This window comes from Balaenoptera acutorostrata, chromosome 14, assembly GCF_949987535.1.
Source record: "Balaenoptera acutorostrata chromosome 14, mBalAcu1.1, whole genome shotgun sequence".
NCBI lineage: Eukaryota > Metazoa > Chordata > Mammalia > Artiodactyla > Balaenopteridae > Balaenoptera > Balaenoptera acutorostrata.
In genome coordinates this window covers 3675403-3694546 of record NC_080077.1, presented here as the reverse complement: position 1 = coordinate 3694546, position 19144 = coordinate 3675403, and the positions used below count along the sequence as shown (strand labels likewise).

Below are 19144 nucleotides of genomic sequence, written 5' to 3'. Positions count from 1 at the left end.
AACAAATAAATGTTGATCCTTACCTTGTACCATATACAAAAGTTTACTCAAAATGTAAAACTATAAAACTTCCAGAAGACAACATAGGAGAAAATCTTTGTGGTCTTAGGTTAGGCAAATATTTCTTTGATACAATGCTGAAACCATGATCATAAAAAGAACAAATCGTAAATTAGACTTCTTCAAAATAAGAACTGCTCTTAGAAAGAAACTGTTAGGAGAATGACAAGCCAAACACTGGGAGCAAATATTTGCAAATAAACAATCTGATAGATGAGTTGTACCTAGAATATATAAAAGAACTATTAAAACTCAATAAAAAAAACCAGACAATCACAAACAAAAAATAGGCAAACGATTTGAGAAGACACTTCACCAAAGAAGACATGGAGATGGCAAATGTGGAGAAACTGGAACACACACAATGATATTGGGAATGTACAACCACTTTGGAAAACAGTTTGGCAGTTTCTTAAACATCCCCTCACCGGATGACCCCCACCATTCTAGGGATTTACTCAAGGGAAATTAAAGCGTGTGCCCACGCAAAGACGTGTGCAGCTTTATTTGTAACAGCCAGAAATGAAATAGCTCAAATGTCCATCAACAGGTGACTAAATAAACAGCTCATATCCATTCAATGGAATACTCAGTAATAAAAAAGAATGAACTATGTACACACGCAATGTCATGGATGAATCTCAAAATAAGTGTGCTAAGTGAAAGAAGCCAGGTAGAAAGGAACATTTTTCATAATCATAAAACAGATTTTATGATTCCAATTATAAAAAATAGTTCTAGAAAATGCAAAGTAAGTTATAGAAAGTAGGTCAGTGGTTACTTGAAACTGGGGGATGAAGATGGGGAGGGTCCCATGGGAGGGATCACAAAGGGGCCACAGAAACTTGAGGGGGTGATGGGTACATCCGTCATCTTGATGTGATGCTTGCACTGGGCTGTGTGCATATACACCTGTCAAACTGTATGCTCTAAACACACGCAGTTCACTGGATATTTATAAACCCCAGTAAAGTTTTTTTAAAAAGTTTGCTCCCAGTCTTTGTAAAGGTATGTGATAATTTGAATATGTGACACATAAATTTCAGCAAAAAAAGTCACATGAGGGTGATGAAAACATCCGTTTTCAAAGTACTCTCTTTATGGCATCAGTTTATTTGGAAAAGCAATTATCTTCTTTTTCAGTGTTAATGTTACTTGCAATTTGGAAGTTCAGATTAAATGCTTATTTCTTTGAATATGTCTTCTAAGTAACAAGACATTGTCATTTGTCATCAGAAAAGATCAGCAATTTGGAGTTACCTTTTTGTGAAAGAAATATGTGTAAATAATCAGTGAATTTAATAACTATTCCAAGTGCTTTGCCTCATAGCAGCAAATCCTTGGTAGTACAATGGAAATGAATGTACACTGCAAAGCTGTCCTCCTGATACGGTTGAGGAAAAGCCAGGATGGGGCTTAAAAGTGCAGGCTGGACACCACTGTCACCTCTTCCTCCTTGTAGAAGGCCCACTCTGTCACAGGGGGACTCCACACCCTGGACAAGACACAACGACCTGACGCATGAACTGGATGAAAGCTCCATCCGTGTATGACCAATCAAGAAACTGTAGTTTCTTTAATATCATTTACCTAAAAGAAGTTCTCACATTTTCCTCCTACCCCTCAATGGACTGTCACTTGCCTTCCACTCGAGATGATACTGTAGGTTGTTGCAGGAGGGTGAACAGTCAACAGGAATTACTCAGTATTTACCGTGATTCGGTATTACTTGTTATTCAGTGTAATTCTATGGGGGGTGCTAGTAAAAGTAGCTATTATACGTTAGGCAGCAAAATAATACTGCTATTACAGTCATTAATACTAGTGAGCACTAGCTCTGTGGCAGGCAGCGTTCTAAGTGCTTTGCATGCACTACTTCACGTAACTCTCACAAAAATCCTGTCATTTATCATTTTACAAGCTTATGACCTCCAATTAGAATAAGCTATATTTTTATTTATTATTTTTATTTATAAACTTATTTATAGTTTCAATAAATTTATGATGTTTACAAATATATAAATTATTCAATTTAGATTTATTTATTTATTTTATTTTTATTCTATTTTGTAGTCAGTGTAGGGAAGTAACATGCATTTTAACTTTACGGCAAAAAATAGTTAGTTTTGGCAAATTTTACAGCTACTTTGGTCCCCGTTTTCTAAATGCCCTTCAATATGAATAGTAGAAAATAATATAATGTAATATTATTAGTAAATGATTTTACCGTATTCATCCTACTGCAAATTATTAATGAAGGAGAAAACCACGCTGTCTAAGCTGATTTTGCATGAACTGCCTATGACAGCTGAGGAATTAATCTTGGGCTCACTGTCTAGCCGGAAGAGACTGCAAGGAGAGGTGGCTGCCATTTATTCTGATGATGTTTCAATCTTAGGCTCTAGGATATGGAAAAGTCACAAAAGACAGAAGAAAGAGGACCTGGAAACGGGAATATAACCTAGCATATTTCTACCACATGGTAAGAATACCACCACTTATAATTTTATAAAATGGCATCCCTAATTACTGGCATCCAAGAATACTTAGTGATGCTTCAGAATGTTTTTCTTGTGCCTATTTCTACAACAATCATCACTGCGAGTAGACACGGTGATGTCTGGAGGATGCCCTAACATTATCCACATCATGACAGGCCTGGAATCACTTAAAGGTAAAGCAACTAAGAACCAGACTCTGCATCACCCGCCTGGGTTGAATCTCCTCTCCGACGTTCACTAACGGTACACCTTTAAGTAAGTTACCTAATTCTCCGTGCCTCAGTCTCCCAGGTACAGACTGTGGACACTGCAGTACCCAAGCCAGGAAGAATACGAGGGTTCAGCACAGTAACGCACTTAAGGAACTGAGAACAAACTCGGGCAAAGGCCGTTAAGCAATCAGTGCTGTTGGCAGCTACAATCTGCTCATCTTGGACGACACCGGCACAAGGATTCTTGAGTGGCAGGGGCGTCTGTGCTGTCTTGCAAGTGCCAACTATGCACATCGCCTCGCAAGTCTGCGCTCAGTACGTCACGTGGGAGCTTGAGAGAGTCCGTAGTGGGAGGCCGCACTCCACAGAAACTGGGAAACGCTACAAATAAGGCCTCTTCTTGGGTAGAGAGCAGGCTTTACCAGCATGCCACTGGGTATGGGCAATCCACAAGATAAAAGTAACTTAACTTCTGCCCTTATAAACTGTGTGCTCTTTTCCCCTTTCTACGCAATTCACGTTTCCAACCTAATTGACAAAATATTTGCTAGAGTACAAATTTTCAATATGATGTTTGCCAACAGCATTAAGTGATATCGTTAATAAAATTAATTTGGTCCCCTAAATAAACCTAAAATGAAAGACATACTACACAGGGGTGTGAGCAAGGAACCCTGGGCTATGTATTTAGTGGCATAAAACAGTGCTGCAGTGGGCGAGAGAAACACCAGACCCAGCAGAGGCTGTGCTTCGTGGTCTGGGACTTGAAGGCCTGTGTGGGACGAGGGACCTCGCCGTGGCTACTGAGACCAGTTACTGAACTGAGGACTCTGTGAAGGTCACGTAGGTCTCCCGCAGGGCAAGTAATTCCGGATCAATTTGAGTAAATAAGTAAAGATCAAGTAAATAAGTAAATGAATGCATGGATGAATAAATCCAAGAAAGAAGAGACCAACACAAGGGAACATCAACAGATTTACGCCCCCTAAGAACTGAGTTGATAAAAAAAGAATTGAGTGATTAAAGGTATACTGTTGAAAAAATACACCATGTGATGTGTGACTTCCTTTGCCTGCACGGTTATTCTAGTTTATGGAAACCACAGCACCAAATGCAAAGCAATGATACTTTTTCCTTGACCAAATCCTAGGTGGAAGTGTTTACAATGCTGTCTTTCTCAAAGACAAGTGAAGCACAGCATAGCCAGGGCTCCAGAGCCAGGCGTACACACATGCAGAGCCTGGCTCTGTCACACACTTGCTGTGAGACCTTCCGCAAATCACTTAAACGCTACGTGTCCATTTTTCCTCCTGTCAAGTGGAGCTACTGATACTCACTCAGGATTGTTGTGGGACTAATGAAACGGGTTTTTATACGTAAAGTGTCCAGAATAGTGCCTGTCCCAGAGTCAGTGTTACATCGATTGAGAGGACTTCTTATATTAGAGTCACCTTAATAGTCACCTTCTTGTAGAGAAAAGACACGCAGTACTTGGTGGTTGAATTCAGGAATGAATAAAGTTTGGACCATTTATTAAATCTGTTCCTAGCCAATTGGTTTCATTTTAATAATGATTTTTTCCACCTTCCTTTAATGTTAAATGTCTCTCGATCCAAAATGTACACAGCTAATCTGCTTTTAAAGGACTCCTTTTTTCTAGGCAAAAGCTCTAACAGGTATTTACTATCCTGTTAGCTTTTTGCATCATATCAAATTGTTTCTTTAAAATCACACATATGAGTGAATTAATTGACTCTTTTAGTTTTAAAAATCTCTCTCCCTCTTTTTAAAGGGTTACCGTTCCATCGACAGTACTATCAATTATCTGTCAAAAATAAAATGGAGATGTCGCCAGTCAGAGACATGCCCCTTTAATCCAGTCAAACATGTGTAACCTAAGAGATCTACAGAGGAACTAAAGAAGAATGAAGACATATGCCTCCCGGACAGGCCTTTCACTCAAACAAGACCACTGAGCTGAGCAATAAGGGATGCTCTTACCTTATCACGTTCAGTATTAGAAGCCTTTTACATGTGGTAAAATGCTCCTGTTAAGGATATAATAATCTGTTCGGGAGCAGCAATATTTGAATTTCCCAGGACCAACCTGTTTAATCTGACTTAGTAGCCAGCGTTTACAAGGCACTTCACACTGCCCAACGCTTCTTCCTATTTGCGATCTAAACAAATATTCATGTACATTCTCTAGAAACGAGTAGAACATTGAGGTAAAGCAGGGAGCCATGGATATGATTAATTGCTTGGGACAATGCTAATACAAGTTTTTGTTTTTAACTAATCTTCATAAGATGCTTGGGGAAAAAAATGTTCAAAACTGCGAAGCAGACTTGCTCAAAGAAACATCATGTAAGCGCCCGAGTGAGGACTGGAATCCAGGTCTTGGTCTTTACCCTAGAGGTCTACGATCTGACATCCTCAGCTGAAGAAAGCGCTGAGAAACTCTCTTGTAAAGAAACCAACTGCTGGCTTATTGAAACTGACATAAATTGGGAGTTGTCTGCTTTTTCTTTTTTCTTTAGAAGGATGCTTGCTTCAACAAAGCAAGTATTACTTTAAAGAAGGTATGTGAATTGGTCTTTTTTCTGAATAGGAACAGAAATAACCCCAGACTGGAAGGCCAGGGGAAGGGAAGCGGAGAAGAGGAGGTACCCTGAAGCTGCAGCGTCAGACGCTGTTACTTTTTTTGAGTTGGAGAAACTCTCAAAAACTATATAATTTTTTTAAGCTTTCATGAGGAGAAGAAATATTGCAGTTAAAAAAAGTGGTGATTAACTCCACAGAGAGCTGAAGCTGCATTACTTGGATTTCAACATGCACCTTCAAGGCAACCAGCCCTGGGTCTGCTCAGCCTGGGAGAGTTTTACATCCGGAGCCTGTCAGCGGGTGATGACGTACTACAACCGTGGCACATACACTACCGGTCATTGTTGGAGAGCAGAGATAGTTTTGGTGAGTTTCAAAGTGTTTATAAAAATTACAAGTCTGTTTCACTACAAACGAACTCCACTAACTTTACCCTAAATAATCAACGTAAAAATAGAATGCCTGTTAACTTATTCATGACTTTTCAGAAGGAGTGTTATTTTTCTTGTTTCAGTTTGGTATTCAGCTTGGTATAATCATTTAATCGTGACTGAGTCCAGGTTTCATGATGCAACAATCAGTGTTCAGAAGAGATTTGAACCCACTGGGCTAGCTCATCTCACAGCACAGCTGAATCAACTCCATAGTACTGAAACTGACATTTATGTATTCTGGGAAGTACACAGTAATTCTTCAAGGGATACGTGAAGACATGGACAGATTATAAGAAGATCAATTTCCACCGCCTTAACTTTCACACGTACATTTACCTAAAAATGACCTTTTCCCACATCCCATTTCAAATCATACCTTTCTCAAATTGCACTAATACAAAAACCTCTTAAAGCAAAGAGATAATTTAAAATTTTAAATATTGGTGTTAATAAGGTCTAAAAGTGGTTTCTAAAGCTTTCATAAGACACTGAAGGTGGACCTAAATAAATTGTCAGCTGATAAATCATTAAAAATAATTTTTGATGATAGAATTGTCAGTACTTTTCGGCCTCTTAGCTCAGGTGGCGTTCAGATTAAGAGTAATTGCCATAATAAAACGCTTCCTGTTCCCATCTACCCAAAATGAACACAATTCTTATGGCTTCCCTAAAAGTAAAAGCAACAAGTACAAATAAAACTGACGCTGAGTAGTAGGGGCCACATTTCTCAAGGTCAAAGAACAAAGTTCCAAAGACGGAAATGAAATGGCTGGAAGGAATTCTGTGGCATTACAAGGAGGTATTGGTATGCAGAGAGAGAGAGAGAGAGAGAGCACAAAGGATATCGAGGCTTATGTGTAAACTCTCTTCTAAAATAGTGAAAAGAGGGGCAAGGACGTTTCAGTGGAGAAACTAGGCAGATGCCTCCGTAACAGAGTGGTAAAGGTCAACATCACCAGCAATGGGCCACGAGCCTTCCCACAGTGGGTGCCAGGAGAACACAGCATCTGAGATAGTCCTGTCAAATGATAACCTTGATGCAGTCATGAGGAAATGCCAGACAAAACCCCAATAAGAAACACTCTGCAAAACACCAGCCCATACACTTCAAAAATGCCCAGCTCATGAAAGACAGAGTAAGGAAGGGTTCCAGATTAAAGGAGATTAAAGGGGTCTGTAGATTAGACAACAGTACAGTACCTGTGAGGGGCTGAATTGTGTCCCCCCCCAAATTCATATGCTGCAACCCTACTCCCCAGTACCTTAGATGTGACTGTGCTTGGAGATGGGGACTTTAAAGCAGTGATTAAGGTAAAATGTGGTCGCTAGGGTGGGCCCTAACCCAACATGACTTGTGTTCTTGTAAGAAGAGGAGAGTGGAACAGAGACTTGCACAGAGAAAAGACCACGTGAAGACACAGGGAGGAGGAAGACGTCCGTAAGCCACGGAGAGAGGCCTCCGAAGACACCAAACCTGCCAGCACCCTCACCTTTAACTTCCAGTCACCTGAACTGTGGACAAATAATGTTCTGTCCTTTGACCCACCCAGTCTGTGGTATTTGTTATGGCGGTCCTAACAAACTAACACAGTACCGAGGTGAATGTCTTTATTTTTAATTATGCAGTAGAAAAAGAAGACGTCCTTGTTTGTAAAAAATACAAACTGAAGTATTTAGGGGTTATGAGACATACTGTCTGAAACATACTCTCAAATGTATCAGAGAAAAATGATACCTATGAATGAAAGAGAGGGAAGGAGAAAGAAAGAATATCAAAGCAAAAATGCTAATATATTCACATTTAATATATTAACATTTGGGGGAGCATGGGTAAAGGTATAAGGGAATCCTTTGTATTATTTTTGCGACTTTGCTTTCTGCCTGAGATTATTTCAAAATAAAAAGTGTAAAAAATTTATGGCAAGCCTAGTTTCATTCTAACGATAGGTAAAATTTAAGAATGGGTACATTAACTATTTCTGTTCTAAGCCACAGCCATCTCATTAAGAAACAACAGTTTCCAATAATGTGTACTTTTCATTTTTGATAATTATCAAAATTTAATAACATGGTTGCTTTGATCACATATACAGTAATAATAACATAATACTATAGGTCAAAATTAATTTGTAATCCTTCTTATACATGTTTGTTTTAGACTATTATCCTAGGGTAATTAACAAAATAAAGCATAAAATATATTAAATAAACTTTTGTGGCATAATAGAAGCACATGCTCAAAGAGAGAAAAGAATGGTGCTAAATTTTTCAGTCGTAAGAGCTAGTCATTGTGTTTTTTAACTGGACTATAGTAAATGTCAAGTTGTTCTAATACATAGATTCCATCGAATACATTTAAAAATGATGAAAATCAATATTTAGAATATACTGGAAGTTACATTCTCTGCAACTTTTAAACTAAACAAAACAAATGTAGGGAATTCCCTGGCGGTCCAGTGGTTAGGACTCCACGTATTCACTGCCAAGGGCCCGGGTTCAATCTCTGGTCAGGAAACTAACATCCCATAAGTTGAGTGGTGTAGCAAAAAAAAAAAAGTATACTGTCATTATTTTTATTTATGAGGAGATACATAGGTACAGAAAGTGTTTGAAGTAAGAAGTATCTGACAACTGCACTAGTTTATTTCGCATGGGCCGAGTAACAGTAAATATCCCCATGAGAGGGCCCAGGTGGTGCAGACAGGGGATGGGAGCTCTTACTAAACAGCACTAATCGCATTGTAAACAGTTATCCCTAGTCACCAGAGTATTATTTTTTTTTGCCATTTTTGTTTCTCTTTTAACTGTTTCCATTAGTTATATGCTTTCTCCTATGGAACTCCGTTCTATTTCCAAAAAGACAGTTTCTCTAAACTACTAAGGTGATAATTCCCATTTATGTTGATTTGGCTTTATAAAAGGTTACTAAAATTTTCCTTAACTTCAAAATTCCAGTGATGTCATTAGAGGATTACTAGAGTTTATAGAATACTAAATGTTTAATTCATTTAAAATATAAAAATTTAAAAGACAGATGATACGTTCAACTGTTTTAAAGTGAGACTTCATAAAATAAACAGAGCCTCATCTTATTATTCAGTAAACAGGGTTGGGCTGTTGTGAGGATTAAATGAGTTAACATCTACAAGGCATCTGACAAACGTGCTGAGTGGCTGCCTCACTTTTCCTCACAAAGGAAACTTTCCTGGCGGGTGTTAAGACATGAGTCATTACTCTCTTTTTGTGTACAAGAGTCTCAAGTGCGGTACAAGTGACAAACGCTAAGGGTTTGGATAACCCCCTCCTGCACATCAGTAGATTATCAGGAAATGTAAACCTTACATTCGAACGTTTTACCCTTAGGTTAACTTCATTTTTCTTTTTAACAAATTCACACACTGAGATAAATGTAAAAATTAGGAGATTTTTTTTCTTCCAAGGTATTTTAAGGTATTTCCTAAAACATGCACAACCAGGAATCGCTGTTTGGGGCTTCTAAAAGAAGTGGGAAAAAAAACCAAAAAAACTTTTATTTAAAAGGTTATAAAATTTAATATTGAGTAAGAAAGGTGTTTAAAAAGTATTACTTACATTGGCACAGTGTAAGGCTAAAGCACAAAAGACAGCAAACATTTTGAAGTTGTTTTCGTCCGTCTTAGAGAAGGCACTGCCGCTGATTTTGTTCACCATCTGCACCACGCCGATCACGCTGCCCCGACTCACGATGGGCATGCACAAGATGTTCCGGGTCGTGTAGCCTGTGTACAGGTCCACCTCTCTGCACGAGAGTCAAGGAGCAAGACGACAGAAGAAAGAACAGGCAGAAGAAAATAAACCACACGTTCTATCGTAAATCTCAACTCAGTTTTGCTTCTCCTACAATTGACTGTTATGGAACTGCTAGTGTCTAAATTCAAAGACAACATGACATTTGCAAGTGTTTTATTAAAACCTTCTCAAAAATATTCTAACGAATTTGTTCCGTTTTCAAGAGAGTTTTTCAGAACAGTCGTGTATATTTTGCAAATATTTTCTCACAATCTGTCGCTTGCCTTTTCAGGTTCTTAATACTTGATCCATACATTTTTATATAAAGACTTTGTATAAGGATACGTAAATATTTTCACTATTTAAGTACTTTAATAGCAAGTTTGTTCCTTTAAGAAAAAACCTGAGATTTTCAGCATACTCTTCACGTATTGATGAAATCTATTATGAGGATACAGCTGTGCTTATATGCGAGTCATGAATATCTGACATTGATCAATCAGACGCCTGAAAAGCCTTCTGTTGCCTATGGTATTTAATTGTCTCTTGAAGGAAGCCCAGTGTCTGAATGCACAGAGCACTGCTGCCAAGACATGTGAGCCATTACTTTCAGTGGCCAGAGCGTCAACCTTGGGATTTCAATTTTGAGACATTTATTAAAATCGAATGATATAAACTGGTTTCTAGTTCTCCAAAGACACTCAAAACAAAATAAAAAATCTTTATAAGCAATCCTAATATCCACTTCAATAATATCCAATAAAGGCTGCAACTTTTTGAGTTCCTACTTTGTGTCATATAAAGTTGCCAGACCTTTTATGAATATTTTAAAAATCTTGAAATCTTAATCTTAAAAAAACCCCTACAAAATAGGTATTACTGTGCCCATTTTAAAAATGAGAAAACAACTGAGGCTCCAGATTAAGTAACTTACTCCAGGTCATTCTAGAGCCAATAAAGGACAGAACCAGGACTCAAAACAAGTACTTTTATCACTATGTGTTACAGCCTTTGAAGGTATTGTTTGATAAAGAATGTGCTCAGGACAAAATGATGACACTATAATGAAGAAAAGTAACTTTATACTTTTAAACTCTTGCTTTTTAGTTATTTTTATAACATTTCAAACCCCTGCAGCTGGAGATGATTAATGGTTTAGAATCCATCATTTTATACTGATAAATACCTGAAAACACTGACTACTGATAATAAGCTGGTTCAAAGACAGTATAACAGCACCAAGTGGGGAAAAAAAAAAAAATTGAGTTGGGACACGAAGAACTAGGGCTCTACCTCAGCGGCTTCGGCCAAGCGGGACCGGAAAGGAGAAACCGACGGCGGACACAAACTCCTCCTTACCTGTTAAAGCGTGGGTCAGCATAGGCATCTGGAATGTTCAGGACTTCCCCTGTTCTTGCCACTTGACCAGCAATTCCTTTCTCAATTGAGAATCTGCACATATAAAAAAGAGGAACGTGGTAATTAAAATACAGATGTTGTAAAATAATTTGAGACATTTCAGCACCACCAAATACTGAATAAAACAGATTGTTTTAGTTTAAAGGCTTGTATTAATTTTACATTTACATACTCTAAATCATATTATTATAAAATACATAAAGGTAAAGCATAAAAACACTGCATAGTAACCACTTGAGAACCTTGTTTTAAGATATAATTCACGATGCATTAAATTATACCGAATCACAAGCTGAAATTGAAAAATTAACTAGCATTCTCCTGCACTGACCAATAATAATCTTTTATATTTGCAAAATACCTTATAATTTACAAGATGCTTCAACATAAATTGTCTTAATTAATTCTCACTGTGAACTGAGACCCATGAGGGTTCAATAACTTGCCAACACTCTTAAAATATGAGTGGCACAATAAAAACAAGAATGCAGGTCAACACCAGGGTGCGTTCCACCACACATATAACCAAAACCACAGGTTATCTGTGATCTTTGAGATACAGGACTTGAATTTTAAGGCATTTGCAATACAACTACTATACCAAAATAACACAATTTACATCTTGTAGTATTTTTACTCCCCTAATTTGTTAAATTTAAAATCAGCCAAAATACAGGCATTATCTCATTACACTTAAGTATGTTTTGATATCTAATATCAGCATTTTTATACATAAATATATTCTAACACAACACTGTAAAGCAATTATACTCCAATAAAGATGTTAAAAAAATATTCTTATATTTATAAATAGTTTTCTCATTACGATATTATAATCAAACATGGATTCATTCAAAATTTAGTTAAGATGATTACAATCACAATATCTACATATTTCAATAGCTCAAAAATTACTTTCATAATATTACATTTTCAACATTATAGAAAATAATCATTATTGAAATAAAGCTCCACCCTAAGGATTTCCCTAAGGAAAATTCAAAAGAGAATTGACACCAAAGAGAACTAACTTTCTTAAAACACCAAAAAGTGAACCCAACCTTGTGCTGCATAAAATGCAAGGCTGTTTTCGCCCCGGTTTTCTTGCGCTTTGAACAACATGACCACAACAAATTAGAGTGCCTTGAGCAAAGCATCAGAATCCACTTCATGGTTTACGCTTATTTTCTTGGTCTAGGAGTAGCTCGGTGTGGTTTGCTATCTCCGGTCAGTGGAAGCCGTAACTGAGGGGCCAGTCCTCACATAAATGGCTGGCATCGCTCGGTCAGCCGAGAGAGCTACAGCCAACCGTATCCCCCTCACTGTTTTTCCCACACTCGTAAATACAGGCTCCCAAGTTAACATCTTCAAAATGAGATCAATGCCAGCACTGTGAGGGAACACTCAAACCTTCAGCAACAGAAATGACTTTACCTAAATGACTATATCCAGACTGATCTACTGAGCTCTAAACAAACGAGAAGAACGAAAACAACTTTTTAAAAAACCTAAATGGTGCCTGTAAGTCAGAGTTATGTTGAGTACGGAATATAGGTTCTATTACCCCGGGACGATAGAATGGGAAGCACCCAGTGGTGGGCAGTAGTGAGGTCCAGTGCAGACCACATCCTATGTTTCCTTGTATGACAGACGGCCCAAGTGAATAGCAATTCTTATTAATAAGGAACAGCATTTTACTAGCAAGTTGTAACTACCGAGGTACTTTAGAGTACTATGCGGAAAAGTAGTTAAACAATATATATCAATATAAAGCAAAAGAAATGCAAATATCTAAAACAATACAATTTCTGAATGTTACGCTTGATTCTTAGCAGTTCTGTGACAGTGCCCCTTGTAGGTGCCCAGACCGTCATAGGGCTGAGCCACCGCACCTCTACCAGCCAAACGCCATTCTGTTCACCTAAGTGACAACAGCTGCCACTTAAAGAACGAAGAAGGTGGCAGTTTCAAGATGCAACAAAAGTGTGCTCTGTGATCGATTAAGCCAACTGTTGGGGACAGAATAATGTGCTGAAGTTATCCAGTATACCAGGTCAACTTCCACTGTGGTCTGGACTCTGAGACAGCGCTATACGCTGGGAAGGGTGGGGTCCGGATTGTTTAAGCACACCTGCTCCTAGACACAGGAAACCTTGCAGACTCCAGGTGGGGTGCACCTTTACCTACCTGGCAGCACTAGTAAGTTTTTCCAACATGATTTCCAAAAGGACCGCCTCCGGAAGACGGCATTTCCAGGAGTGACGCTAAAGCTTCCTAGGCGCGGTTTCGCTGGCACTGCAAGGTCATTCCCAGAAGCACTACCTTCAGGAGGCGGGTCCTGGTGGGAATGATATCACAGTATGACAAGTGCTGTCAGCACACCTGTGAATAGGCACAGACAAGTGGGTCACCGAGCAGCTGCACAGCTGCCGTCACAGCAACCGACACGCTACTTCCAGCTGTACCTTATTTCTTTGGTCTTCTTGAAGACAGGTTTTCCTTCCTTTTCCTCTCCGATATCAAAAAGGTCTGAATACAACTCCTTGTTCTTATGGTCTACCTGGAAAAGGGCGCAACGATCGGCATTCACCAGGTTTTTTGCATATATCTAAAGGGAAACGGGAAAACAAGAGTAAGCCAATGAGAGATTCACAGAGTTTACAGGTGAACTTTATCAGAAATAAATATTAATTTCAGCTAGTCTATACTGTAACTGGGTAGGAAATTAGCATTATAATTAAATAAACATAGGTATATAAATACAAAAAATAATACTCTCTGTCACTGTCAAGGTGCTGACATTAGCAGGTGCTCTCCGTCCATCCTGTGGGGGCAGATGTTGGAATATTACAACACTCCTGGGTGGGCTGGAAAGCAGCTACTGGCCTTTCTCCCTGAGAGCCTGTCTGCCACCTGGCTACTCTTCCAGAGCTTCTCAGGGCTTCCTGATGCCCTAGTCTGAGCCTCTGTCAGCTCTCAGGCCAGCATCCGTTCTGACTGGCTGATGTTTACAACATACCAGTTGTAAAAAATATGAAATGTGTGTCCAATAAGACACACAGTGTTCATATTTACATTAGCTGCATTTTATTTGCTGCGCTAATAATAATGTGTAACTATTAGTAAGTGTTTACTATGTGCCAGATAGTTTTTATAGACTTATGTGCATTAATTCACTTAATCCTCACAATAACAATATTAATTCAGGGGAAACTTAATCTCCATTTTACATGCTAGAAAAACCGAGGCACAGAGAGGTAACTTAACTTGTCCACTATCACGTGGCTAGTAAACGGACCTGGTATTTGAACTCATACTAGCTGTTTCCATGGCCTATGCTCTTATATCAAACAAGCCTTACCATTTCTGAATGGAAAATTGTGGATTCATATTGTCATGCATTTGTTCATCAATTCCCTTCAACAAGTACGTCTTTAATGCCTAACATTTCTCACTGTCCCCAGTGGGCTGGGATTACAGTTATGCCACAAAAAATTGTATTTACCCATATTCAGAATTCTGGCAACTTCAAGATGATAGACATGAAATTATTGCTCAGAGAAAAAGAATTACTTCTCAGAGAAAAAGAGCCATCACAAAGTCTATGCAAAAGGGACATAGGCCACCTTGTGGCCAGAGGAAAACATATAATCTCATGTAAAAATACCTTATAGATTAAATAAAAAGAAATCAGAGTGGGTTAGGTACCCTGGTTCACTCTCATATTGCATCTTTGTCTTTCCTGCTATTATAAGCTGTACTCATTCACTCAGCAAACACTGGCTGTGCCTTATACGCCGTGGACCAAGTACTGGGCATTATGAGTGTCAGAATTTCCAGGTGACCTGTCTCCGCCACAAGCCGACTGATGAGTTCCTCGGCAGTGGAAACTGCTTCCTTTTCCCCCACAGTATCCCAAACGCCCAGAACCAGGCCTAGAGCAGAGGTCGGCTAAAGTCCACAGGCCATTTAAATCCACCCCATTGCCTGTGTTTGTAAATAAAGTTTCACTGGGACAGAGCCACGCGCATTCCTTTATGCAGGGTTCACAGTTGCTACAACAGCAGCGCTGAGTAGTTGCAACATAGTACGGCCCACGAAGCATAACACTTTACTACTGGCCCTTAAAAAGAATTTGCCAGCCCTTAGGTTAGAACATATAACAACTCTCAATTAAATACTTGAGGAGGAGGAACAACATGAAGGTGGGAAGGGAGCTATGGGTGGCACTGCTGGCAAACCCAGAAACATCGCCCGTCTATTCTGCACGCTCACGAGATCCTGAATTATAAAGTCATAATAAATTATCTACAGTGGCATCTGCATCCTTAGTGGTCATGCTGGCTGCTTGATACTTGGGCACATAATTATGTCAATAGTTATAAAAATCTGGATGAAATGGACAATTTTCTAGAAAAAAGAAATGAATTTAGAAGGAGTTGAAAAATCTGAATGGAATCAGAATCATAAAGACAATTGAAATACTGTAAAAATAATTTATTCCCATAAAAGGCAGCAGGCCCAAATGATTTCAAATACGAATTACTTAAGAGTCTTCACAAATAAAGTCCCATCTAATTTAAATTGTTGTAAGTTCAGACAGAACAAAACCTCTCCAGTTATTTTTACAACCCCTGCAATGTCACGGATACTAAAAATTGACAAAGATACTATAAAAAAGAAAATCACAGGCCAATTTACCTTGGAAACAGAAGAAAAATTATAAATACAAATATTAGCAAGTCAAACTTAGGAATAAATTTTTTTTAATTTCAATATTTTAAAATTACACTCTATTCATAACTGTCCAGTATTGTAAAGTCTATTGTTACAGTTCATAAAGCAATAATACAAAGGAGAAAAATCATATGATTGTCTTTATGGCTGTCAAAAAACATATGTAATGAAATTCAGTAATTATTCATGATAAACTTTTAGTGAAATGGGAATAGAAGAAAAAATATATATGTACATGTGTATATATTGGTATGCATACATATCCTGATAATATGTGAAAATATCAGTCTTCATAATACAAAATGATAAAATATCAGAATTAACCAATTAAGGTTAAGACATTAAAGTTATGAACAAGACAAAGACATGTTATCATAATTATTAACACACAATTAGGTAAAAAAAAGCATGAGTATACATATTTGAAGAGACAAAAGTTTTACTGTTAGGTGACAATGTTACTGAGTATGTTGAAAAGTCAAGAAAATCGACTGAAAACAATTACATGCAATAAGAAAGACTTCTGTTTTAAGATGAGTGACTCTAAACACATGTTTACTTTTTCATTCTCCCCGAATATTAAACTTTCAGTTTGAAATGACATTCACATACTGGAAAAGAGTTAATAAAGAAATCCTAGGTATATTTCGGTAATATTTATGAACTCCAAGCCTCAGAAGGTCATTCTAAAAGCCATCCCCGCTCCTACACACATTCTCTCTCACACACGAACAGACACACACACACACACGCGCACACAGGTTTACTTACAAGCGGAAGATAATTTTTGACAGCAACAGAGGATTTAAAATTCAGTGGAAATATATCTTCAAATTTCTGAGGAAAACTTATTTTAAACTTAAAATTCTTTACCAAGTCAAACTAGCATTCAGTCATAAGGCAAAATAAAGACATTTCTCAAGCACACAGATGAGCTTGAGCAAAAATAAACAAATAGATAAATTCAAGAAAGCATGGGAAGACTCGGGGTACAAGAAAAGGTGATGAGCAAAGAAACCACTAAAACTATAATGAAGCTGTAAAATTCATTAGGAAATGATATGTAAGGAGTTACAGGTGTAATATAGAAAAGCTAATTAAAAAAAGACTTAAAATATCTGGTTGTGCCCCAAAAATATATAAGATTAAAATACAAAAAAAGGGAGAAGTAAAATTATGCTGTGCTTTATCATGGACCACACATATATGAGCTGGACAGACAGAAAAGGACATATTCCTGAAAACATAATTTGAGGCCCCAGGTCTGGCAATTATAGAAGTCTGAAATGTCAAGGTTTTCAGTGATAAGAGCCAAGAAACCCCTCCTTTTATTCTCTCAAACTAATCTGAGTTAGGTAGTTGACGTCTTTTGGCTTACACCAAAGAGTCCAAATTAAAAAACAAGCTCAAGGCAAGTCTGATTTGAGAGAGAGAGAGGGAGGGTGGGAGAAAATATTCATTAATTGAATTACAGATGAGGAAGGGAATTTAAGTACAGATCAGAAGAATATTTAAAGTGCCCTGAATAATCCACTAGGAAACTATTGGAAGTAATGACTTCATCAAGGTTGCAGGATACAGGATCAAAATATAAAAACCAATATTCATTTTACCAAGGCAATTCATTTTATTTTACCAAGGCAATTCATTTTATTTCTATATATTTTCAATGAAAAATGTGAAAATAAAATTAAGAACACAATTTCATTTCTAATAGCACTAAAAGATAAAATACCTAGGAATAGGGCTTCCCTGGTGGCGCAGTGGTTGAGAATCTGCCTGCCAATGCAGAGGACACGGGTTCGAGCCCTGGTCTGGGAAGATCCCACATGCCACGGAGCGACTGGGCCCGTGAGCCACAATTGCTGAGCCTGCGCGTCTGGAGCCTGTGCTCCGCAACAAGAGAGGCCGCGATGGTGAGAGGCCTGCGCACCGCGATGAAGAGTGGTCCCCGCTTGCCGCAACTAGAGAAAGCCCTTGCACAGCAACGAAGACTCAACACAGTCATAAATAAATAAATAAAAAAAGAACATGAATTTCTAAAAAAAAAAAAAAAAACAATTCATTAAAAAAAAAAACAAAAAAAAACCTAGGAATAACTTTACCAAAATAAGAGCAATACTTGTACTCTGAAAATTACAGAACAGTGTTGAAAAAAATTAAGAAGAGCTAAATAAATGGAAAACATCTCATGTTGATGTATTGGAAGTCTTAATATTATTAAGATGGCAATATTCCTCAAATTGATCTACAGAGTCAACAAAATCCCTACCAGAATCCCATCTGAATTATTTGTAGAAATTGACAAGCTGGTTTCTAAAATTTATATGGAATTGCAAGGGGCCCAAAACAGCCAAAAAAATAATTGAACATGGAGAACAAATTTGGAGGACTCACGCTTCCTGATTTCAAAACTTTTTATAAAGTAACAGTAATCAAGACATGGTGATACTGTCATTAAGCTAGACATATAGATCAACTGAATAGAACTGAGACCCTAAATAGAAACCCATGTGTCTACGCTCACCTGATTCTAACAAGACCACATTTAAAGGGGAAATAATAGTCTTTTCAACAAATGGTACTGGAAAAACTGGATAGCTACATGCAAAAAAAATGAAGTTGGACCCTTACCCCATAAACAAAAATTAACTAACGTAAGTCAAAACCCTAAATGTAAAAGCTAAAGCTATAAAACTCTTAGAAGAAAATATTGGAGTAAATTTTCATAATATCTGATATGGCAATGGATCCTTAGATATGACACCACAAGCATGAGCAACAAAAGAAAACAAAAGATAAATTAGACCTCATCAAAATTAAAACCTTTTGTGCTTCAAAAGATACTATCAAGAAAGTGAAAAGATAATACACAGATGGGAGAAAATATCTGCCAATCATACGTCACATAAGGGAGTGGTATCTATAATACATGATGAAATCTTAGAACATAACACTAAAAATTAAAGTAAAAAGCAGCCAATGAATCTGAATCTTTCATCACATGACAAGATGTTCAACATCATTAGTCACCAGGGAAATGCTAGTCAAAACCGCAAAACCGCAGTGAGATAGCACTTCACATCTACTATGATGGCAATAATCAAAAAGTAAGATAATAACCAGTGCTAGTGAGAACGTGGAGAAACTGGAACCCGTGTGCTGGTAGGAATGTAAAATAATACAAGTGCCACGGAAACAGTATGGCTGTTCCTCAAAAAGTTAACCATAGAGTAACCGTATGACCTAGCAAATCCACTCTTACCTAAAAAAACTGGAAACAGGTATTAGAACTGAAAATTGTACCCAAATGTTCAAAAGAGCACTATTTGCATTAGCCAAAATGTGGTGATAAAGAGGTGATAGCTAAAATGGTATGATGTTTCCTTCTGAAGTAATGAAAATGTCC

The 19144-nt window shown here is 37.7% G+C and overlaps 1 protein-coding gene across 1 annotated transcript in view; it reads right to left on the bottom strand.

Moving 5' to 3' along the window:
* PDE10A (phosphodiesterase 10A) overlaps nucleotides 1-19144 on the bottom strand; it is a 298539-nt gene that overhangs the window by 57883 nt on the left and 221512 nt on the right. The window contains 3 exon segments of the mRNA XM_057528096.1: nucleotides 9403-9589; nucleotides 10939-11031; nucleotides 13464-13606. Coding sequence (XP_057384079.1) covers nucleotides 9403-9589; nucleotides 10939-11031; nucleotides 13464-13606 — 423 coding nt within the window.